At 43.9% G+C, this 24,330-nt stretch overlaps 1 protein-coding gene across 1 annotated transcript; it reads right to left on the bottom strand.

Annotated features, from left to right (window-relative positions):
• Positions 1–5,875: 5,875 nt before the first annotated feature.
• On the bottom strand, positions 5,876–23,668 carry LOC143168376 (3 beta-hydroxysteroid dehydrogenase type 7-like). Its single transcript, XM_076354756.1, is given in 7 exon segments — positions 5,876–5,913; positions 6,853–9,203; positions 10,221–10,383; positions 11,277–11,376; positions 15,595–15,703; positions 19,352–19,507; positions 23,450–23,668. Coding segments are annotated over 6 exon segments (1,302 nt in total). The 5' UTR covers positions 23,598–23,668; the 3' UTR covers positions 5,876–5,913; positions 6,853–8,577.
• Between the last annotated feature and the right edge of the window lie 662 nt (positions 23,669–24,330).

Below are 24,330 nucleotides of genomic sequence, written 5' to 3'. Positions count from 1 at the left end.
GATTCAACGGGCAGAAGAGAGATTGGTCCTCCTGATTTTAGGACCTTATGGAATCCCACCAATGCTAGAAATGTCAGTTAAGGATAACTGATTAAGGAAATCTAGAGCTTACTGGCACAAAATAGACATCTGCAGACAGGCAATGACAGGCCATTAATAGACCTAGTAATATGGATTTGCATTAACTGTTTGGAGGTATTTTGTAAGCCCCTTGGCCGCATGTCAAATCACTAAGCTGGTACATTGTTCCAGCATTGGAGTTACTGTTGGTGTGAGTCCAGAGTTGTTGTGGTTGTGCAATGCTACCAAGTCCTTGCTTTTCTCCTGGTTACCTTTTGAATGGAGGTCCTTTCCTTGATTTTGATAACAGCTATTAAATTTGGCTGCACCCACTCAACATGTGCTTCTTGGAAATAGGGCAGCGGTTGTGTAACTTCCATTCATCCGTCCATACAGAGCAGTTAATTTCCATTATTGAGGTTTCCCAACATCATAACAGAGTTGCATTAATGTGGCTTATCTGTGATAACCAGTGCAAACTAGTGCAGGAAAATCCGTGAACAGAGCCAGTCCTGTTTAGTTCAGTCTGGTGATTGAACATTACACCATTATGCTCCACCAGCGCTGCTTCAGGGTGTAGCTGCACCACCTCTCAGCTTCCTGCTCCTCCCCACGCGGTTCCTCTCCTGACTTGTGCTGCAGTGCTCACTCTCTGCTTGGATGTCCACTGGCTGTATTTTGATCCGTATGTTTGCTGGAGTTGCCTGTAACAAGTTACCACGATCAGTTACCCTGTGATCTGAGCAAGCTGGGTTGTAATTTCACCAAAGTCCCTCTATTCCCACCATGACTGTGTGGTTGCCTGTTTTTCTTCTGCAGCCGGCCCAGAAGCTCGCTGGTGCATCTTTCCTTCCCTATCACTCCAGTCACCCCATGAAGAAGGGCTGAAGGAGCTCACACGTTGCCCTGTGTAATCTTGCTGCTAGCTGACATTTCTCTTCCTCCTCCTCTCATTTATCCCAAATCCCTTCATTTCCTCCTGCTCTCATTTTTTAAGCCTTCTCTTATGTGACTTACTGTCTAGAACAGCTTTCCTCTGTACTTCTCTCCCCTTTCAAATCCTTCCTTAAACCACAGCCCCTTCAGCAAGTCCTCCTTTTCAGAGGCAGTAATCCCCATTTATGCCCTAGCCCACAAACATTATCTGGTGTCATGTCAAGCATGTGTACAGCCTCTAAGGTAGTCTGGTGAGGTTTCTGAGAGAGAGCAGAGCTTCAAAATCCCTTTGTAATCTAATAGAAATCAGGCACCTAATTCTCTTTGGTTTAAAAATCCTAGTTCTTCTCCTGGGGCAAGGCGTGTTTATTGATCTAGGTGATGTGCTACAGTACCACTATACAATGCCATGTGAGTTTTATATTGAACCATTAATCATTTGAATGCACAGCAACGTGCGAGTTAAGAGCATGTGCCAAATATTAAGATGGGCTGATTTAGATGTGTCTCGTGGGGCTGGTTCTTGCTCGATTGCTCATTTCCAGATGTGAATTTTGAGAATGGCAGAGCTTGCAAGTGCTGTGTCTGTCTTCTGTTAAGGATCCCCCATAGTCAGTACCTATCTCTGTATAAGTAAGTGGGATTACCCCCAGTGGTAGCAGCAGCAGCAGGACTGTAGACGCTTTGCTTCTTGGTTACTTGCCGTGAAACAGGTTTGCTATCAGCCATATCTGCCAAGCAGGTGAATTCCCTCTGTTCCCACTGAGGCTGTTGCTGTGAGAGCCCTGTACAAAAGGTGACTTTGAGCATCGTAGAAATGTCAGGAATATTTAGCCTGCTGTGTTTCTCAAAGGAAAGGAGATCGGAGTTGGGATTTAAGAGGAGGGTGGTATGGTCATAAAGGGATTTAGGGCTAGGGCTAGACATGCGTGTGACTATAGGATAGTTGTGTGGATTGTCCAGTGGGCAGAGCGGAGAGAAGTGATTCAGGCGATGGTGGGTCTGCTCTTACAATCCTGAGACAGGGACTGTTCACGCAGGGGCCACCAGCAGTCCTACACTTGTCTCATTTCTGCTTTCATCAAATTCAGTGGTAAAATTTCTGTGGAGAGCCTGTCAGCTCCTAAGTCCTAAGCACTTTTGAGAACTTGCAGCCCCCCATTTTTTGATCCATTACATTTGTTCCTCATGTTGCGATTTAATTCCCAGGAGCATCGTTAGGAGTAGTCTGTGGGTAGATGGACTTGTGTCTCCTCCTCGTGCAGCTCCCAGGTGACTTTGCCTGATAAAAAGTGCTACCCAAGTAAATGTAAACTATCAGTCATAGTCAGTCCTTAATGAGAGCTACACTAGATTCAGCTCAATAAGAAACCCACTTTGAGGGGGAAAAAAAAAAATCTACTGTGTCAATGTTTATCCAGTAGAGTAAAATGCAACGGTCCTGGGAAGGAGCTGTGGTCTGCAGACTCGCGCTGGGCTCAGCTCCCCGCCAAGCAATGGCTGGCAGCACATTTGCACGATATGTTCTCCTCCATTAAAAAGATGAAAGGTAAGAGAAGGAGAGGAGGCTAGTTCTGATCAATTGCCAAAATCATAAAATGCAGAGAGAGAGGAAGAAACCTGCTGTACATGACCCAGTGAGTCCATGCTGGAGCTGGGGATTTAACCCAGGTCTGCAAAATTCCAGTCAATTACTGCGAGCATGAGGCCACTTGCATCTGCTGACTCCCCGCTCCGGGTACTCCGGTTCTGAAGCAGCGAAGATGCTTGCAGAGTGTGAGTGGTAAAATTTGGGCGAGTCAGCAAAGCTTTTCTAAGCAATGCAATTCACGCGAGCCCTTGAGTAACTACGGGACGGCAGGATCACGTACCCTCCTGCTACGTGGCACGCTGGAGCCATTTAAGAAATCCCTCAGCCTCGTGAGCTCCTGGGCAGAATTACTGCACTTGGTTAGGCTGAGTGGGGTTCACTGGCTGTAGTTTATGCAAGCGGGGTGGCGAATGAGCGACTGGAGAGGATGAACAGCGAGGGAGGACAGGCTTTCCATTACAGAAGATCTGGATTTATTTCCGTTCATTCATTGCAAGTCAGAATCCATTCTCTTCATTTTTATTCTTCCATGCTGTGACACCTTTAAAATCCATGGTACATTTAACTTTTGATTTTCATTTAATACCTTTTAAAGTGATCTAATGCAGACAGATTACAGACAGTAAGGGTTACTGTCCTTTGGTGGAAATACCCCGTTTAATAAAATACTGTAAGACAGATTGGCCACTCCATGCATTAAAAAAAGAAAGATATGCTAAGTTTAGATGCTATGACAGTAAAACTTTATAGGCCTATAAATTTTAGACAGACATACTCTCCTGAAGTTTTCAAATCACTTTGCAAAGGTAGCTAGCTAGCCTAGTTTTGAAATCAGAAATAGTTGTTGTTGCAGTTTGCAGTATTTAATGTAGATCTATGTAAATTGCTAGGGGAGGAGGAGGAGAACAGTTTGATCTTAAAATATAATTTGGACTGTTCTCATCTTTTCTCGCAAAGGCTGTTTTATCATTTGTTGCCACCTCCCAGTTTTCAAACATCTCAAGTCTCTCAAAACGTTCTGATACTTTTAAAGATAAGGATCAAATTTTATGTATTTTTGTCTCTTAGTTCTCATGCCTTTGACATTCAGGTTTGCAAACTTCTTCCCCTATCAAAGGGCTTTAACATCTTTTTTTATTCTTAAATGAAAATTGACGTTCTCGTTTGATAATGTGACTCTAGGAGCCAAGACTTTAAGAAAAATGCCAAATACCACAATACCTATGGGAATTTGCAACCTTATTATTAATAATGGGCGCCTCTCATTTGTCTTCACGTCTCCTGAGATTTTGGTGTTTCATCTAAATCCACCCAGACTCTTGTGATCTTTAAAGGTGGGGAGACAGTGGAAAAGTACTTCCTCGGGAGAAGAACTGGTTACAAAGCGTGGATCCAGTTTCCTTTTTGAACCTCTTTAAACATTAGATATTTTCAGGTCTAAGGTTTGGTTGCCTGCAATCTTGGTTTTTCCCCACTCCTTTTTGCCTTGCTGGTAGAATGAAGAATTTGATTTAAGGTTATATGCCTGGAAAAATAAAGCATTTAATTTACATTTTACAAGGCAGTTATTGCAGGTTAATTAAATATCAATTGAGTGTTATAGGCCATATTAAGATTTATTAATAACCCAGCAGATAAATCTCCTTGGAATTCAATTAAATGAAAATCACATAAAAATATATGTGCAATTTTATTCATATAATACATAAAACTTGTGAATTATAGTGCAGCATTGTACAGTAAGTTGATTAATGGGAATTAATTGCTGAAATAGAGAAAAATCAATTTAAACTTCCTGTAGCAGACATAAGAAGCATGGTATACTTCTCCCATACCCTTGGAAAGCCGAGTTTGTGTCTGCACTTACACCGTCGCACTCCATACCATAAGATGCATCTTGGACATAAATGTGCTTCCTCTCCGTTCACCTGCTTTAGCTCAGCGTTTTAGGCTTAAAGAAAGGAACAACTTTTATTGCCAGTATGCCCGCGTTGAGTTAATTGTATGACTGAAGATTTTAGAGATGAAGGAAGCAGCAGACTGATACGCTGGTGGGTATCCCTGACACTGAAAGTGCACAGGGGTTCGTGTCTTGTGTCACAGGCAAGATCTCTGTCTGTAAGGGAAAGGTTCGCAGGTGTATCGAGGTTTGGGAGCGCTTGTACCAATAGATATCGGAGACTTTTGCCCTTGACGCTTTTTCAAACCTCTCCTTAAACTTTTGTAAGATAGTTAGCAATTGAAACACTGCTAGCCAGGTTGTCCGCAAACTCAGGAGCACATGGGTGTGTTGGGTTTTTAGCAGGATTAGTGAGTGGATCTAGGAAAGTGTCCGACATCGGAGATGAGGTTCAGGAGCTGGACTTGGAAAATATCTTTCCAATATTTGCAGAACGATTGAGGCCTGGCGTGCTGCCATTCTGCTCCCTGCGCATCCTGTGTTAAATACTGTCAATATGAGATTATGTTCCAATTACAGTACCAGACTGACTGGTTTAACTCCTACCATGAATCTATTTTCCTTTATTACTATGTACTAACTATGTGACTGATGTACCAGACACCAAAAGAGATGGTCTTTGCCCAGAGGGCTTTGTCTAAAAGAAACATGCCGGGAGAATACAGAACACAACAGAAAATGCAGATGAATGAGTAACTCGGCTGAGATTTTCTTTTTAATTTGGGGATTCTTTGCTTGTTTGTGTGTTTGGCTTGAGTTTTAACATTACTAAACTTGCTTCCTTCAGACATTGCACAAGAACAGAGACTTCCATAGAAACTCAAACAGGGTTAGGCATGCGGCTCTTTGAAGTGTGTGTGTGTGTGCGTGCATGTGTGTGTTGGGGGGGTGAATGCTGAGTGCACACATGGGAACGTTGGAGGATGGAAAACGAAGGGAGAACCATGTTCCAGCTCAGACGACAACTCCAGCAGACACCATGGCTCGTGCTGGGGAAGTTTAGCTGTGTTTAAAATACAGCAGGTGTCTTTCTGTCAATGCGCTCCTTGCTCATCCTCCCTGCTCCTCTGGTAGAGAATGCGTGCATCTGTCTCCTCTGTGCTTCATCTCTGCTTCTCCCTGCAATTGTCAGGGATATTAGCATTAAATACTTACTGCCTGGCTTAACTAAGGGGTAAGATAGGATTTAATTTGTATGGCTGAAATCCAATTATATAATGGAGCCCCTGGGGGAAGCAGTTATACCTGCTGAATCTCTTGGATGAGTAATTGTGCACAAAGGCTGCTCTCCAGAAGTAGAAACAGATCTGAAATATTTTTTTTTCCTCTTTTTGTGCTGCTGCTGTTACATAATAGCGCTGAGACCCTGAAAAGAAAAGCCAATGACAACCCAGTGCAGTAGAAAGAATTAAAGCATTGCCAGGAGAAAACAAGTTATAATCTGATAAAATCAAGGATCTAACAGGAAGTCTGCAGCAGCATTAGCTTGGAGGAGCCAAAATGCAGGGCAGCCAAAGGAAGCTTACTCAACTTTTTGGAAAAGAGCACAGAGGCTTTGCTGTCTAACTTTTCCCCCCACTTCTACCATGAGCAGGGAAAGGGAATCCTCTACTTGCTTTTGTCAAGGCTCAGGAGGTGGGTAGGTATAAAAAAAGCTAAGCAGCCAACGAATTCAGATCCTTTTGAAAAATCCTGCACTTAACTACCTTTAAAAATCCCTGCTCCCTATCCAGCATGTCATCTGCATGTCGGTAAGTGTCAAAATCATAGGTGATGTTGAGCAGGACAGGAACAAAAAAGCATGATGAGGTTCCCAGCAAGGTTTCTGAAAGCAGGCAAGCTTGTAAAGCATTGATCTCTGGGGTAGTACTGGGCCTTGACAACTGTCCCATCTGATACCTTCAGCAGCTCCAAATCCCACAAAGGAATATACCAAGGGCTCTGAATGGGACTGAAAGCATCAGCTCTTATACTTCGGCAAGTTTTCTCAAAGGTCAGAGTACCATATTTAATTCTATTTTTAAAAATAGAAAGCAAACTTTTATTCTTTTCTAATGAGTTCTGAGTGGAAAAATAATTTTCTTAGTCTCTTTGATTACGTGACTACGTGAAGATAAACGATGACTGTGTCCAGCCAGCTGAGGGAAGCCCAAAACTCCAAATGCCACAGATTGAGGACAAACCCGGATGGTCAGGCACCCCCACCCCATCCAGCAGCCTCGCCGTCTGGGCAGGTCTTTCAATTCTTTTAAAAACAGCTAAAGCAAAAGCGGTTGCAACATTTGAACTCATGAGGGGAAGGTACCTGTCTCACAGACTTGCAGCTCCACCCAGTGGCTCTTTGTTGGCAAGATAAAACCAAGGTTTCAGAAGTATTAAAACCTGTTGAGGTCAACGTTGTTATACTGTGGCGATGCTCTGGCAACGTGCATGAGAAATTGGGTGTATATTTCTTTGTCAAATTCTTAGCAAGCTGTCATCGACCAGTTGAGTAATGGCAAAAAACTGCAAAGAGAATTTTTAGTGAAATAGAAAACCCAGCAATCTTATTACTCCCTTTCTTAAAAGCCTCGCAGCACAAATGGTAGGAGAAAAAAATGTAGGGAACTGATAACTTACTGCATCTTCCCAAATTCTCTATTAGCAGATTGCAGTAGTTTCCCCCAAATTTATTTGTTATATGAAATTATTAATGAGTTACCAGAGCAAATGATTTTTGATTTGTAAGTTCATTTTGCAAAGAATTCTCTTGTGAGTGTGAATTTCGGTGAAGTTAACTTGGCAGCTCACACTGTATTGCTTTGCTTTCCTTCCTGGGTAATTACTGTGACTAACAAGAAGCGAATTTTGATCATTTCTATCAAGGATGCCATGCCGAAACTTGCTTTTTCCAGGAGGATTAGGGCACTTGTAATTAAAATAATCTTTTATTTGTGCATGTGTACACTGTTACTGTAGGAAAACTCGAGGGATGGGTACGTATTCACAGAACACAGAAGTGTGATAGCAACAGAATTCATTTTAGATTTGAACCAGTATTGTAAAAATATCCCATTCCTCCAAGCTCAAGTGAAAACTGAAATCTCTATTGTGCTTAATGTAGGTTTACCAGTCTCTCTGTATGTCTTAAAAATAGAGGAGCTGATAAACCGATACAAACCACAGTTTTTGTTGTGAATCTTCTGGAAGTGCCTGCCCCATCTGTGTTAAGAAAATATCATCGGTGAATACTGCTCCCGGATGGACTGTGTAGCTCCAGTGCCATGGAATGAGTTGAAATGACCTCTTCCTCCTGAAGTTCAGACGTTATTTAGCATAAACGCAGCCCCTAAGGCCTTCACTGAAGTTGCTGTTTGCCAGTGCAGCAGCTGAACATGGGCTTTAATTTGTTTTGCTTTGCTGCTAGAGTTCTGTGAGGGAAGAGAATTTGAGTTACAAACTATATGAATCCCACCTCTAAGCTTGTAGACATCAGTTTTCCATCCATACGATTAGAAAGTAAGTCGGCCTGTAAATTGTTAGCACAAGAGATTGGAAGTTTCTTTTCACAAGGATAGTATTTCAAAGCATGTAATATTCCACATGTTAAGAATAACAGGAAGCATCTTGAAAAAGGTAGCTCTGGAAAAGGGAATTCTTTTTTCTTTTTATTAAACCCCAAAACAGAGCAAGAACTTGCTGGGCTTTCCGTGCCTTCACCAAAATTATCGCTGGAGACCCCTTGAGTGTATGAGCCAGGTACAGCCATCCCACCAGCTGCCCGAGACCATGGCAAGGGAGAGGTCTATTTGCTGAGTATGGAAAAAGATGGAGGCTTGTCAGGCTGTGGAACAAAACCAGTTAACTAATTTTCTCAGAAAGGTGTTTGCTGTGCACCATCTCTCATCTGAACCTGTCTCTCTTGTTCCCCTGAGTGATCCCCGTGCAGCGGTGGCACTGTGGGAATGAGTGAGGCCAGCAAGCCCTGCGTCTGTGTGCACGTACCTGCAAGACGATGCTTTCAAATGCACCCTGGTGTTTCATATGACACTTAAAATAGCTGAGTTGTTGGCATGGCAAGGGTATATATTTGCAGCCTGAGAGTTTTGCTCTTTCTCTGTTTCTTTATCAGGATTTCTCGGTGTTTGCAAAATTTCTGCCAAAGATCTGTGCACGTTGTGAAGTTCAGATGAAACTTGCTGGTGTGATAAGCTCTCTCCTTACCCCAAACATCCTGCTTAGTTCTTCTTTCATGAAGTTGGGGGGGTTCCATGTTCCCTGCAGCTGCTTTCAACCACTGTGCAGTTCTGTGCTTGCTCTCTTTCCCGGTGAAGAGGGGTTTGTACCCAAAATGCCTGGAGGCTTTGTCTGTCTCATAGGAGAAGGTGGTGACTATCGTGTTCAGTAAAGGCAAGTTTAGGAAAGGCTGTGGCTTCCAGAAAGGGTACAAGATGACCTTGATTATCCTGTGCAATTGTATCATTAACCACATCTTCCAGTAAGGGATGTGTGAGCCTAGTCTCACTGAGGGGTCTGTAGAAGACAACAGCTGATGCCTGATCAGAAGACCTTTTCTTGTTGGAGTGTCATCATAGGAATAACACACTTGTCTGGCGAGTAAGTCTGGTTTCAGCTGCAAGTTCCTCGCTGCAAGAACATGCATCCATGCAACATTCCCTGGAGAAATAAGGGAGAGAAACAGGTATTCAGGAGAAGCTCCTGTTTGCTGTAGGAGTGAATGAGTACATTGGATCTGCCAGCTTCAGTGCTGTGAAGAAGGGAAAGCACTCATCGTGTTACTCAGCTGTACTGTAGAGGGGCTGAGTAGTTAATCCAGACCTCCAAGATCCTTTAAACCTTTGGTCTCCCGTTTGAGCTGGACAATTAATGTGCCTTGTGATACTGGTTCATGTGAAGTGAAAGGGCAGTGTTTTGTAGTGAGAGCAGGATGAATGGGAGGCAGTGCTCGAGGGTTTTATTCCTGGCTCTGCTGTAAGCCTTTGAAGAAGTCACTTGATTTATCTAGGTCTGATTCTTCTCTAACAGCATTTTCAAACTACTGTTATCTGCACTTTTGGAAAAAGACATATAAGTGTGCTGCACAGAAATAACTAAAACCCTGCATGATTTAATGGTGAGTTATACTCCCTTGAAATGCATTCAACACCACAACAAACTCTTTCTATAGGTTTTGTGAGTAGTTTCTTGTGCTTGCTAAAATCAGTTATGTAGTACAGCCTTTTTTGCAAGGAATTTTACAAATAGCGTTAGTTTAGTTTCTTCTAATGAAGAAGAAATTAAGTCTTTTCAAATGAAAAACATTTTTAAATTATTGCCTGAATTCCCTCTCCGCCCCCTCATATATCCCTTGAAATGTTTACCTAGAAAAAGAAAGATTAGATCTCTATCCTTTTTTCCGCTGACTTTTTTTTTCAGTTTTCTAAACAACATTTTCCCTATGTTGAGGGGAAGAAAAAAAAGAAAACCCTTCCCAGGAAAAACAGTAGAATGTAAACAACTATTTTAAAAATTCTTTTTAGCCAGTCTAAGTTTTGTGGTTATAAAAATATTTGTGCTCATTCACCATACTTACCTCTCTGTCTTGGGAGATTATGGTTAAGCTGACGTGTAGAATCTCCTGTGACTGAAAGAGCCTGGTAGCACCACATGCAAAGAGATCAATCGTTCACTCACCCACGTATGTGTAATTACACTCTGTGTTTTCAGGCTCTAGGTAGTTCAACACGCCGTTCCTGGCTTTGGCAAACAAATACAACTCTTGAAGAAACATTGCTTTCTCCCCATACGCTGTGTTTGCACGGATAATGCAGGTTGTGAGTTTACCGCCATTGCTCATCTGTAAAATCAGGGAGGGATGTTAGCACATGATGGATTCAGAGATCAAAACCTTCCGCAGTGGTATTGGGTTTGCCAGATAAAACCAAAACCTGGGAATATTGGGCTAGAGGAGTCAACCTTTGCAGAGGTGATCTGGACAGCTAGGGCCTGGTTTGGGTCCCTAAAAATGTAAGGGGGTACCCAGTTTGATTTTTTTTTTTTTTCATAGCATGCCTTGCACCCGTGTGATGGTCACCGAGAGGTGTTGGATGGAGGGTGCTAGTGGCATTAACCCTTTCTGCAGTTGTGACGTATAAACGAGTGTTTGCAACAACCAAAATCAGGTACCAGAGGAAGCCAGCTAAGCTGGCTGGCCTCAAACTGTAACCGGGAGAGAGAGATGCTCCAGGCAGTGATTTAGGACAGAAGACTTATTTTTACATTCTGCTTCATCCTCTAGAAGAACTCATCTGTCTGCCGACTGCACTGGCAGTCTAAAAAGACTAGCTAGCTAACTTAGGTAGATGGCTGACTCTGAGTACACTAATATTTTTTTATTCTTAAATCACTCGGGCATGTCTGAAAAGTTCACCTTTATGCAGTATGAACTAGGTGAACCTGGTTTCTTATGCCCTAATTCAACACAGCTCTTTCCAAAGTCACGCTCCTTCAGGTGGAGTTAAAGCACAGGCTCAAAGGGCAGCACCCTTTGATCTTGCGAGAGTTTGGCAGCTTCCTGATGATGTGGGAAGATCAGGCTTTGGTAAGCTTAGGGCAATGTGGTTTATGCATCAAGTCAAGGCAGCAGCTGGATACATGCTAAGATGCGAGTTGTGGGGTCTTTCTAACCAGCTCTCTTCTTCCACCCATCCTGTGCTGTAATACCAGGGGTGCTACCATTGACTTTTGCACCTTTTCTCCATTGGCTTCAAATACAAGTTTTTCTGCCATGGCCTTTGTCTTCCCATAAGGCAGCTCCACTTTCCCACTCTATTTGGTGTCCTCATTTCCTCTGAAGTAGATTGTGAGAGGTGGTGAGTCACCATGGAGCAGGGCACAGGGCTTGGAGACATTTGTCACAGTGTGATTTACTCTGCGATCCCTGCTCTCCAGGGACTTACCGCTGGCTGAGAGTTATACGAATCTGAGATCCTTGCTGCAGTTCGGGAGAAATAAGGCCTCAAGAAATACCAGGTGGTTCTGGGTGTTCGTAGGCAGGTTAGCATGAGGGCAGTGGTTTGATTTCTGAGAGCTGGATTTTTGTCTAGTAGTGTGATTGAAGCAAACAATATTCTGGCGCGCAAATTAGAAGGCAGTGGAATTACCTTTTTAAGCAACTCACAAGTGGCTGAACAAGATCGAAAGAGCACAAGAAGATGGAGGGCAGGAAAATGAGAGCAATCCTACTTCATTTTTTCATTAGAGGTAGAGAAAAGCCTCTCATGAGCCATAAACTAAAAGGAGAAGCTGCTGCTTAATTTTCTCACAGAGTTGGGAGATGTTTGCCGGTAATGTGATAGAGCTGCTAGTGATCTCCTGGAAGACATGCAATCAGCAGGTTTGTGCTGGGATTATTCCTTCATCTTCCCTAGCAAATTACACTCGAGGGGAAGAGCAAAGAAGTGGACGCAAGATTAAGGGCAAGCAGGGCTCGCAGCTGTGCTGGGGACAGTTGGTTGCCACTACGGAAGACAACTTGCTCCTCAGCCTCCTAACTTACAGCTGCAAGGAGGAAAGCCCATGGGATCTAACATGTAACTGGCCTCACAGGCCCTGAAATAATTCCAAGGAGAACCAAGAAAGCAGCTCTGTTCCCCACCGGGGTGCTGGTGTTTTGTCCCAGTGGTTCTAGATCAACGTTAGTCCATTGCAGGATTTGGTTAAGCAGATTCAGTGGACTCTGGAGGAGCTGGGGAGTGAAAAAACCTTGTTTGAAACACTGGGAGGGACCATCCATGACACATGAAGACCATGTGTCTGCTTGCTCCCCTGCTGCCATGACTAGCAAGGATAGGCTCTCTCTCCCTCTGTGTGCTGCAGGAGACTTTCTTCACATTTTTAAATTAATTTACATTTTGCTCTCCTAGAGAAATTTACCCTAGTCAAACACCAGGCTCTGCCAGGCATGGGGTACCCCCCCCACGGCAATGAAGAATTATCATGCTTCTTTTGCAGATGGGGCTTGGATGCACCTCTTGGAAGGGTTAAGTGGCCTGTGATGAGTTCGTGCAGCAAATCTGCAGCAGAGACCTTTTTGTCAAACACTGGGCCTTGGGAGAGCAAGCTCTGACTCAGGCTCCATGTTTGACCTTGGGCAACTTGCTTGCTCTTTTCTATGCTCGGATCTCCTTGTGTAAAGTGTGAATAACGCTGTTGCCTTTCTCTTGCCTGTTTGGCAGTCTTAGCACCTTGTGTGTCAGATATCCCAGCTGAGATTAGGGCCTTCTTGCGCTACAGCAACAGAAATAAATTAGAAGCATCAGAAATACAGCCTCCCCGCACACCCTGGGCTTTTATCACAAAACCCTCCTCCCCTTCCCTGTGTTTACGGGTGATGAGCAAGAGACAAACCAGAAAACAAGCAAGACAAAAGATTGATTGTGCATGGTTTGTTGCAAGCCCGGGAGAGGCCCAAGACAATTAGGGGGGTTATCTAGAAGTTCTAGTTTTAATTGCTTTCTTTTTTTAATCCAAATTTATTTTTTGCCTTGCAAAGCTTTTAAAAAGCAGCAGCTTCGCAAAGGGGCAAACCTGCCTGCCGTTCCTGGGCTGCAGGGCTCTGCTCGTGTTTGCCTTCCCCCACCCCTTTTGAAGCTTGGTAGTAACAAAGAGCTCAGCATAATGCTCTTGCTTTTCACAACGATCACAGATAACTGAACGCTAATAAGACTGGAGCAGCATTGTCAGAAGGTATCTCAGTGGTGGCTGTCTCAGAGGGATTGAGACTGACAGAGGCATTTTCTATTATTGTCGGATGCTGAGGTGTGAGCATTATCCCTGCACCCATCACCCTGTCCAGAGACTAATCATGCTTTGTCTGTGTCAATTCCCAAGCATGTAAAAGTGAGTTAAATAAAATTATACAAGGAATGATGGAGAAAGGGGACGGAGCAAAAGAAAAATGCAGGCAGGCAGGATCATAGACTGTGAGGGAGAAGAGCAGAACAGATTGGGTGGGCACAGGGGAGATGAGAAGAGGAGGAAGGGGAAAGCTCCATCACCTGTGCCTTCAGTCTGGAAAACAGAGCCATATTACGTTGCCTTCCAGTCTTCACTGGGCTCCCTATTGAGACAAGTGGTGGTGTAATTTTTTCTGGGGGTCTGACCCCCTCTCTCATTTTGTATTCTGTAATTCCCTTAGTTTAAAATCAAAATTGTTGGAGAACGGGGACCAGTCTCTCAGGCTTTCTCCCAGCATCATGGGAGAACCTGAGTGTGTTCTGCAAAATGAGTTAAAGGCTCTAGGTGGTGGTTTTATTTGCATTTGTGGTGGGGAAGGATTAGGAGTTGGTGGACAGAGGATGTTCGTGTGTAGCTCTATGAGGATCAGCCTGGATGGGTTATTGCTTGCACCCATTGGTGCCATCATTACAAGCCAAAGGACTGTCCTCTCAGGCGAGATTTGGGGTAGATTTTTCAAGACATCTGTTCACATCTATCTCATAAATCGCAGGACTAAAATACCAACAAGGATGTGCCTGTATCTACATTCATTTTTAGAAATGATTTAGATATGCTAATGACCAAATTCCATAGCTTTTCAGTGACACAGAGCCTCTAGTGCTCATGGTCCCAAGTGGATTGAGGTTTGTTGCTGTCATGGATTTTTTTCATAAGTCAGACATTTATTCTACAGATTTTGGGTGCTTAAACACTTTTCAAAACAACTGGGTTATGCCTTAGCTTACTTGTGAGTATGAAATTTAGGCTTGTAGGTCATTTTAAGTTATGTCTTAAGCAGCCCTTTCTAGCTGGGCTCAAATTTCTAGAGCCAAATGACTGAAGGTAGCTGTGTCTACACTGGCTGCCTGTAGAGACAAAACTTGACTTTGAGCCACTTCCCCTTGCACACAAGTTTCCATGGTTTGAGCAGTCTGTATGGCTACAACCATGCTTGAAATCAGCAAGGAGCCTTACAACGGTACGTATCAGACTGCAGCTATCTCTACTTGACTTCAAATTTAACCTAAAACTTCAGCTTCTGGTCTTCAGAAATATCAGCCCAGGTTCTCAAGGTGCAAGTACTGTTGCCCCATGAGAATACAGAAGGTATCTAGATGCTGAGTCCTGAGCAGGAGTGTCAGCCGATTGTGAAAGTCGGTTCTGGATATCAAAGATCTATAAGCAAAAAACACCTCCAAATCATAATTTTGACCACTGTCTTTGTATTGCTCCAAATCCCGCCTTTGCTGCAGGAGGTATTCTGAAGCTCTGCTGCTTCTTCTGGGTCTGTGGGTCAGTCTCATAGGAGCCACAGACAGAAGAGATGGGTTGAACATAATGCCCAAAAGTATAAAGTCCAGGAGTTAGCCCTGGTAAACATATTGCCAGGAAAAAGGATTTTGAGGGATAGAAAAGTGCAATTTACAGGTCAGATCCAGGTCACAGAAGAGTGTAACTACACGTGAATACTGCAGGGCAACTTCACACCATATGCATCTGTCCCCTAAGACTATGTGGCCAACTAACTTTCTTCTGAGATAGTGCTAAAATAGTCTGTATACATTTGACCACATTTGATAATAGGAGCTGGGTACAGGCTTGCTAGCAATTCACTACGGAGGTGAAAAGTGGAGGGGACGGTGGGTTGGTAACAGTAGAGCATCACCTACCCTTTGGCTTGATTCAGTGTGAGGGGAGAGCAAAAACTCTGACCCAACAGCAGAATACAACTTGACCGTATCACAAACTTCAAGCATCTGAGACCTTATCTGAAACTGATTTTAGGGCTTAGAGGAGCAGGGCTGTATGTACAGGGGACAGCCTGGAGGTGCCGTTGGGTCATACATCTCTCTACCAACTCTTTCAATCGGTGGAATCCACTACTGGTCAAGTTTAGGTTGGGAGGAGGTTCCTGAAAGTGAAAAGCATCAAAGGAGGATTTTCAAGAAAGAGAAGAGGAATTGACTGGAAGGGGAACACATCATCTCCTTTGTAGCCACAGCAAAAATCTCCATCTGGTTGCAGTTTAACTGGAAATCCAGAGTGATGGAGATTTGCTTAGCCTTACCTGAACATGGGCTCATGCGAGGTATTGTGTCCCACCGCAGCAATGGAGCTCATGTAGACAACATACGGGATGTTCAGGACACAGCAGGCCCTTAACACATTTTCGGTACCTGTGGGGCAGGTTGGGAAGGACAAACATTAACCACCTTGCCTTGATTCCTGTTGTGCAAATCAAAAGAGATTTCCAGGCTTGGGATTCTGACTTGGAACAGATCCATCTTTTTTATGGCTGAAAAGATGTAAAGCCATGGGTCAAGGCTGCAGTTCCTCAGATATGTTTGCACAGGCAGGGATGGTTTATAACATGAGAGTAGCAGTTACATCTATAGCTATAATGTGGCTTAACCTTGATGGCTATTGACAACTGACTTAACTTGGACTTAATAGTTGCTAACAAAAAGGAAGCTGACAGCTCGGCAGAGCAAAACTCCATGTTTTCCATCTTTTTTGATTCATGGGCTGACTGTCAAATAGTGAATTACAGCCTTCTGGCAAAAGGATTGGTGTTTTAGATGCATGTATTGCTCTATAGAAGTTCTGCAGGATGACTATAGGGTGAAAATCATTGCAACAGACTCTTGGTAGCTGCAGAATTTTAAATAAAATAGTGGGGGCAGCTTACAAGTCCACATGAAATCCAGATGAATCTGAAGCATGGTTTGGTTTAAGAAAGGTTGTTCTAGCTGAACTTGTGGGTCAGTGTGCGTGGTTTTTGTTTGCTTGGGGGTGTGTGTGTGTGGTTTAAATAATTTGACTCTTCCAGGGGTGGTTTTTGCATTCATCATGATTTTGATTCAAGTTGATTCTACAAGAACCTCAATGACGACAGCATAACCATGGTTGCATACTGAGGGCCTTCAAATCTGATAAGGCAGATATTAAAGGAAGCCGCTCATAGGGTTGGTTTCCAGAAATCCCCATACTATTTAGAATCATAGAATTGTCTAGGTTGGAAAAGACCTTTAAGTTTATGAAGATCATCAAGTCCAACCGTTAACCTAGCACTGCCAAGTCCACCACTAATCCATGTCCCGAAGCACCACATCTAGGGATGGTGACTCAACCACTTCCCTGGGCAGCCTGTTCCAATGTTTCACCACTCTTTCAGTGAAGAAATTTTTCCTCACATCCAATCTAAACCTCCCCTGGCACAACTTGAGGCAGTTTCCTCTCGTCCTATCGCCTGTTACCTGGGAGAAGAGACCAACACCCACCTCACTACAACCTCCTTTCAGGTAGTTGTAGAGAGCGATGAGGTCTCCCCTCAGCCTCCTCTTCTCCAGGCTAAACAGTCCCAGTTCCCTCAGCCGCTCCTCATCAGACTTGTGCTCCAGACCCCTCACCAGCTTCGTTGCCCTTCTCCAGACACGCTCCAGCACCTCGACGACCTTCTTGTAGTGAGGGGCCCAAAACTGAACACAGTATTCGAGGTGCGGCCTCACCAGGGCCGAGTACAGGGGCACGATCACTTCCCTACTCCTGCTGGCCACACTATTTCTGACACAAGCCAGGATGCCATTGGCCTTCTTGGCCACCTGGGCACACTGCTGGCTCATATTCAGCTGGCTGTCGACCAGCACCCCCAGGTCCTTTTCCGCCGGGCAGCTTTCCAGCCACTCTTCCCCAAGGCTGTAGCATTGCACAGGGTTGTTGTGATCCAAATTTATACTGCTAATCAGGCTCTGCCCTTGAGCTTTGCTGCAGATCTTGCGTGGGAGGGCTTGTAATTTCTCTGTTCTCTTTGTTGTTAAGGGCATAATCTGAAATTATCAAGGGAATCCTGAGTTCAGGATAATTTCAATTTGAAGACCTGGTGGAAAAGAATCAATTTATTTCTCCATGAGCCTATCACAATATGTAAAGTTAACTGAGAACCCCTGTTGAGAAACATCACTGGAAACAGCTGAGTTAAAATCCATTCAGCTTAACAAAAAGCAGATTAAAAAGTCTTTAAGTGTCTAGATGGAAAAAATAATTCTTGTAGAAGAGAGCTCTTCAATCTAGTCAACAAGACTATAACAGGATTTGGCAGCCAGTGGTTGAAACAGAAGAGAGAATCAAAGCAGAAGATAGATGTAAATTTTTGCCAGAAATGGTAATTAACCATAGCCACACTAATACTCTTCAGCATTGTTAACGGCTTGCTGCAAGACATGATAGATAGCCCATTAACTTGCAGTCCTTAATTCTAGGCAAAAAGTCTTTTGAAAAGGCATAGTCCAATTTAGCCACAAATTGTTGGGCTTAAGGCAGTAATTGGATGAATTTCTGTGGCCTGAGTTATACAGAGGAGCCAGCTAGAGGATTATATAGCTGACCTGTCCTGACCCTATTTTTTTTTTTTCCATGAAGTTTCCAGCAGGTATCCAATACAGTTCATTTTTATTCTTTCACCTGCTATGATTTTAATAGAAGACTTTAGTCTAAATCTCTCAGTTCAAGATTTCGAGAAGTCCTAGTGAGGGCAGCAGCCTCATTTTAGGGAGGTCTACGTGAAGCCATCCAAGGGGAGGCAGAAATGCAGAACAGTTTGTCTCTGAAAATAAGGCTCCTGTTAAGACATCTCAAACTGTGCTCCTCAAAGAGGCACTCAACCACCAGTCACATTGGAAAAAACTTTGTGTGTGTGGTTTTCTTGGGAATGTCGCAAACATCTGCAAGAGGTTTGGTTTGCTGAATAGGGGAGTTGCCCAATGTTCGCTGCTATCTGTAAAAACCTCACTACGCTAAAGTACCTTGCTCATAGCAAGCAGACAATGAAGAGGAAGATCTCACAAAGCCATTAAAAGGCAGCGGGAACCCTGAGGCTCTGAATATTCTCAGTACCCATGCACAATACAGGCTCTTAAAAGCATCTGGTTTCGAAAACAACTACAGCAATGAAAAGAAGGGTGGAATTTAAATGTTGCCCTTGAATGTATCAGCAAATAGTAGAAGCCCTAAGCAGTAATTGAGTTTGAGAGATATATATATTAAAAAAAAAAAAATTCCTTCCTTGTGCTTAACAACTATTTTAGTAGCTAACAGCCTGAGGTGCTATTGGAATTGCTGCTGTAATAGGGATTTCATTATTTTTATAGCCTTTGCTTATTTCCTAGATTTATGAACAAATTTTCTTTAAGCAGATCTTGCACCTATCAAGAAATCAGCTCGGTGATAGGAAGAAAATGTTGTGGAGCTCTCAGTTATGCGTGGCTTATAGACATGTAATAGTTGTGAACTCTGACTATAATTAAAATAACATCACTCCCTTAATAGCGTGGATGCAGTTCAACTGGTATAGTCTTGCACTGGGATATAGCGTAGATTTTTCTCCCTGGAAATCCCTGGGAAAGCTATAAGCTGTCTAGAACAGGAGTTAACTTAATTGCTGTCCTTGTCACATACTAAACAGTTTCTTGCCACTATGGGCATGTTCTGAATCACCTCAGTACTATTAGTGAAAGTTATACCCTTGACCAGAATAACTATATAACAACTGGGTCCAGATTTGACTTTCTAAGATGAAGCTTTACCAGTGGAGAGGAGCAGCATGGCATGCCCCGAGCAAGGACAGAGGGGCAAAGGCAAAAACTTCCCTGCTGGAAAGGAAAGGTCCCGGGCATCTTTCTCATCTCATAGCAGAGTGGTGCATGTGAAATTCAGGGGACAAGGGAGCACTAAATCAGAGAGGGTATGTTTGTCATAGCATCTCATATGACTACACCAAGGCATGTGAATTTAAGGCTGTATTTAATTGCTTGTTTTAAAGAGCTTACCCCCAACGTTGACAGCTCTCATTTCCCAAAAGGGCACAGTGTTTCTGTAGTCCACAATAGCAGCTGTGTGAATAACCACGTGAACTCCCCGCATGGCAGCAAGGAGCAGATTGTAGTCTCGAATGTCTCCTTTCATCACTGTCACATGAGTGGTAGCTGGAGAAAAATGATATAACCATAGATGCGGGGGGGGGGGGGAAATACAAATCGGCATCCCCACCTTCTTGCAGAATGAGGATCCTGCCTGGAAAGCTTTCTTCTCTGCAGGGCAAGCTGAGGCACACTCTAACTAATGACTATGCTATTTGAATACATCACACCAGGGGAAAATACATCCCTATTTTTGAACCCCAAGAAGCCAGATCCACATCTGGTTTAATTCAGCACAGCACTTTGCCAGTTTGCACCAACTGTGGGTCAGAATAACTGCGTCTGTCATTGCAAATCTCTAGCGTGCATCCAAGGATAGCGCTGAGCAAGAATGGGAGACTGTTGGCCCAGAGCTGCAGCTGGTTACAGGACTTGCTCTAGTACGTGTGAATGAGTGAAGCTGTGCCGGGCAATTTCCTTAAGACAGAAGATTTTTAGAGCTTACTGGGAATAACATCAGACGAGTTCAAGGGACATTGCACAGAGCTTTATTTAAATTGCAAATGCTATAGATGGGAAGGGAAAATAATGTAACAGGTTAAAAAGTTCAATAGGAAATTCCTCCCTTTAAGCCATTCAGAAGGAGGTTTTTTTCCCCCCTCCTTCTCCCTCAAAATAGCTGTTCCATACATGGCTACTGTTGGCATCTACTGCTAATTTTCTTGCTTTGAGACAGTGTTGTAACATTAAAGTGGGATTTTTCCCTTTTTCCTTTTCTGTAGTTGGGAATAGGCCAGCAAGAAGCTGGGGTTGGGAAGCTGTACTCCTTGGGGCTTTCATAATGAGCCAGACAGCAGTAGCAGTCGCAGGACTGCTTTGGGAAGGAGATGCCTCCTCTGCCCCGTGCTGGCAGCTTCCTGCAGAGTCCCATGCAGCCAGGGATCCGGGTAGTGATTTCTGAAGGACCATGCACATGAGCAGCTCAGGGAAGAGTCTGTGACTCCAGCCGTGGAAGTGTTATGATACAGAAACCCTCAGTGAACAGCTATCAGGACAAGGGGATAAAAGAACAGGGTTATTCCTCATGAACTCAAAGGAGAGACAAAATTCAAGGTAGTAGGTCAGCTGGATGAGCATTTGCTAAGAAGTATGGCATGTAGGAAGAGGCAGAAGTTTTACAAAAGGGTCAAGCTGATTTCTTAATTAGCATAACCAAGATTTGGTGGACTAGCTCATAGGAGTTTTAACATTAATTTAATATTAAAGCACAGAGTTGATTCAGCAAGAATAGAGCGGAAAAAGAAAGAGGGCATTGCCCATGTAGCAGAGGTAATACACTTGCCTCGAGGACCAGAGTGCAGAGGAGGGTGCTCCTGCTGAAAAAGTCTTTGCCAGTGCTGAAAGGTGGAGCAGGGTGTCAGCAGCCTCGTGGTGGGGGATTTTGCTACTACTTGGTGGTGAGGGAAAGCCCATAACTAGTCAGGTTGAAGTGTTAAATAGTCTCTTTCACATCATCTGTCTTAAGGCAGCTGGTGCAATTAAGACCAGCAAGAGAATGCTGAGAGCTCAGCCAAAACCAGGGAGGACACAAGGCAACCAGGAGATATTTTCAAATTGATAAGGCCTGATGAGCTTTATCCAGGGCTACTGAAGAGGTGAGGGGTGTCACTGCAGCTTTATTGCATTATCAGCTACTTTGGAGAACTTTTGGAGGAGGCACTGGAAGACTGCAGCAGAGCAAATGAAACACCTGTGCTTAGAAAGGAGGTAAAGAAGAGCCAGGAAATTACAGAACAGCTTGATTTCAACCCCAGGAAATTCAGGAACACACACTTGAACAACATGTGTGTGAGCACCTGTGGGATAATAAGGAGAATAGAAGCAGCTGACATGGATTTGTCAAGAACAAATCAAGTCAGATAAATCTCCTTTGTTCTTATGACAAGTTAACAGGCTGTACGGATATTGTGTTACAGGTCGATGTCATCTATCTTGATTTTAGAAGGGCTTTGGAAACTCTGTGTCATTCTCATAAGCAAGTCAGTAAAACATGGTCTAAGTAAGCCACGTTAGGGTGAGCACAAAGCTGGCTGAATTACAGTCCTCGGGGAACTGCCAGCTGTGGTAGGTGGCTGCCCTGGGGCTCGCCAGGGCTTATTGCTGTATTTGAGTCTTTTTTACTGTTTTCATCAAGAATCTGGCAGATTTGTTCATTAAATCAGTAGATAACATCAGACTGGGAGGGACTCCAAGTACGCTGGAGGATTAAAGTACGGGCTGAACGTAACTAATGGAGTCTGGAGGAAAAAAAAAAAAAAGGTGAAATTTGATAGGGACAAAGAGAGGATACTGGGCTTAGTAGGGAAGAGGCAGTGGGTCTTTGTGAAAGAATTAAATGGGGCCGGGACAGCTTAGGAGCTATCGCCTGTCAGCAGGGTCTTGCAGCTGTGAAACAGGCATAATTGTACTGACAGGTACAAGGAGGAGAATAGTTTGCAGGACAGAAGAAATACATCCATCAGCTTTACTCAGCACTGGGAAGGCCACAGCTGGCCTCTCTGTCCCAACCTCCGTGCCCCTCTTCCAGAAGAGAGCAACACCAATGCCCAGAGATACAGAAAGTGTGAGCTGCAGAGGATGGAGGAGTGCACGAGAGCCGTTTTAGCCTAAAGGAGAAAACAGCGTGGAGTGGAAAGGGGTGGTTTTCAAACGATGAAGATTGTCGTAAAAAATGACAGTATTAACCTATTCTACCTGTAAGGTTAGATGAGAAGTCAAGGACTTAAATTGCAGATTAGACTGTACCAACAAAAATGGCCTGACGGTGCAGGAATTGGGTGCCTGAGGTGCCTTGGGAATGGGATGGAAAAACATCTGTCGGGAAGGCTGTGGCCGAGCTTGGTTCTGCCTTGGGGCAGGGGGATGGGGGTTGGGATGGCCCCTCAGGGATGCTTCTGCCTCATTTTTATGTGATTTGCTGTGGTGTTAGGGCACAGACCTCTCCTGGAGCAGGGATTATGGCAGCTTCTTAAGGTTTAAACATTTTTTTTCTTCAGTTATAGGTGCTTTTAAGGCAATTGGCTACCTGAAGCCTGGGGAAACCAGTCTGGTGAGTTCATCTGCCTAGGGAGGGTTTCTGCTAGTGATATTTCCCTGGGAGTCTTTTAGCTTGCTTTAAGTGTATCTCCTTTCTATTGATATCTGCTAACAGATAGGATCTCCCTTATCATTTTTTCCTCTCTCGTTTGAAGCAGGCTGAAGGTTTGGACAGTCAGAGAGAGGGGCACCCAGCCCACCATTAACCGTGCAGAGCACCATGAGCTGCATTGGCTTGTTTTGTGTGGGTATTCTCAAATACAGTAAAACAGGTTGTTTTTCCCCAACATATCTCACTGTAATCAAGCCTGGTGAAACATCAGAAGGCAGCTCTCAGAGTATGATCAAATGGATGAATTTAGTCACTTTGAGCGTGTTTACTGAGACTCACCTCTTCCTTTTTTATGTGCAGCACAGTAAGGCTACTATAGGTTTCTCCCAATTATTTCAGTAATTTATTTCACAATATCTGCAGCACGTGCTGAGCTTGTTCTATTATTGTCAGGGGGTTTTTGTTATTTTTCTCAGATTTGGTAACTGGTTGGAGCAGTTCAGGAGCATGGGGTTTTTGTCCCTGTGCTGTTAGTCAGACTGGTTGAGCAGAAGCAACTGGGTAGCCGAGTTCCCATGTCAGGTACTCACTGTGCATGTTGCTCCTTACAACTGATCCCTGAGTGGGGACTTAGATCCTCCGTGTGATGTATCTCTTGGAGTTACACACACTATGGATCTTTTTGCTTTGATTTAGTCCTATGCTGAGAAACCTGTCTGAGCTAGAAGTTATTTTTCATTCAGTCTGTATAATCCAGGTTCCTACCCCATGCCTGTAACTGTGGCATCTCCAACATAATACCAGCTGTCTTGAAAGGGAGGGTTATGGCCGCTAAATAGAAGCTGATGCCCTTTTCTTACCTGTGGTGAATTTTTCTATTTCTTCTCTTGCTACTGAATCAAAAACTCTGGCTTCTTTGATGTAGTCTTGTTGAGACAGGAGCTCTACGATCTTCTCCCCAATAAAACCACATCCTCCTGTCACCAGGTAGACCCAGGCTCTATCCATTTCTGAAGATGTTTTTCTGGTTGAGGAGTAGAGAGAAAGTTGCTGCCAAGATCCTATCGTGCACTGTTAATCTCTCAGCCAATATGTTTTCTGAACTAAGTCTAAAGTTTAACTGTCGTATAATGTTACTGGCTGAACATTAACTCCATCCAGTTATATATAAATCAGGTTTGCATTGGCACAGTGCTGCCACAGACATACCAATGCTGCGTGCAGGCCAATTCTGGGCTCTCTGACTCAGCCTTTCCCTTCTAGCACGGTAGCCTGTGATCAGCGGGGCACCTCCAGCTTGCCTTGGTATGTGGCCAGTCTCAGTCCAAAATTTTGATGCCAGAAGTTTTCCATCCTGGACAGCCCTTTCCCACGGGCCGGGTTGTCAGTCGTTGTAGCCTAGATCTCTCTGGGTGCTGCACAAGGGTGGTGTGTCCTAGAGATGTGCTTAGCGCAGCTGTCTTTTAGCGTGAAGCTACAAAGATCTTGTTCCCATGCACTAGTGAATTTGTATAGATGGTGTAGAGCAGCAGATCTATCCCGTGCTGAGCTGTGTTGTGCACAATACAGGCAGGGTCAGGAATGGTCATCTGCAACTTTATGATCACTGACTGTACCAGTTTGATTATCTAGTATGGCTCTCCTGAATGAATTCTTCTTTGAGTTGGAATATAGACATACGTACACACACTCTCTCATATATTTAGGAGGAGAAAGTCCTCTCTTAATTTGAAAAACGTCT

The sequence above is a fragment of the Aptenodytes patagonicus genome, chromosome 17, assembly GCF_965638725.1.
Source record: "Aptenodytes patagonicus chromosome 17, bAptPat1.pri.cur, whole genome shotgun sequence".
NCBI classification, from domain to species: domain Eukaryota; kingdom Metazoa; phylum Chordata; class Aves; order Sphenisciformes; family Spheniscidae; genus Aptenodytes; species Aptenodytes patagonicus.
This window is presented reverse-complemented; position numbering and strand designations above follow the sequence as displayed.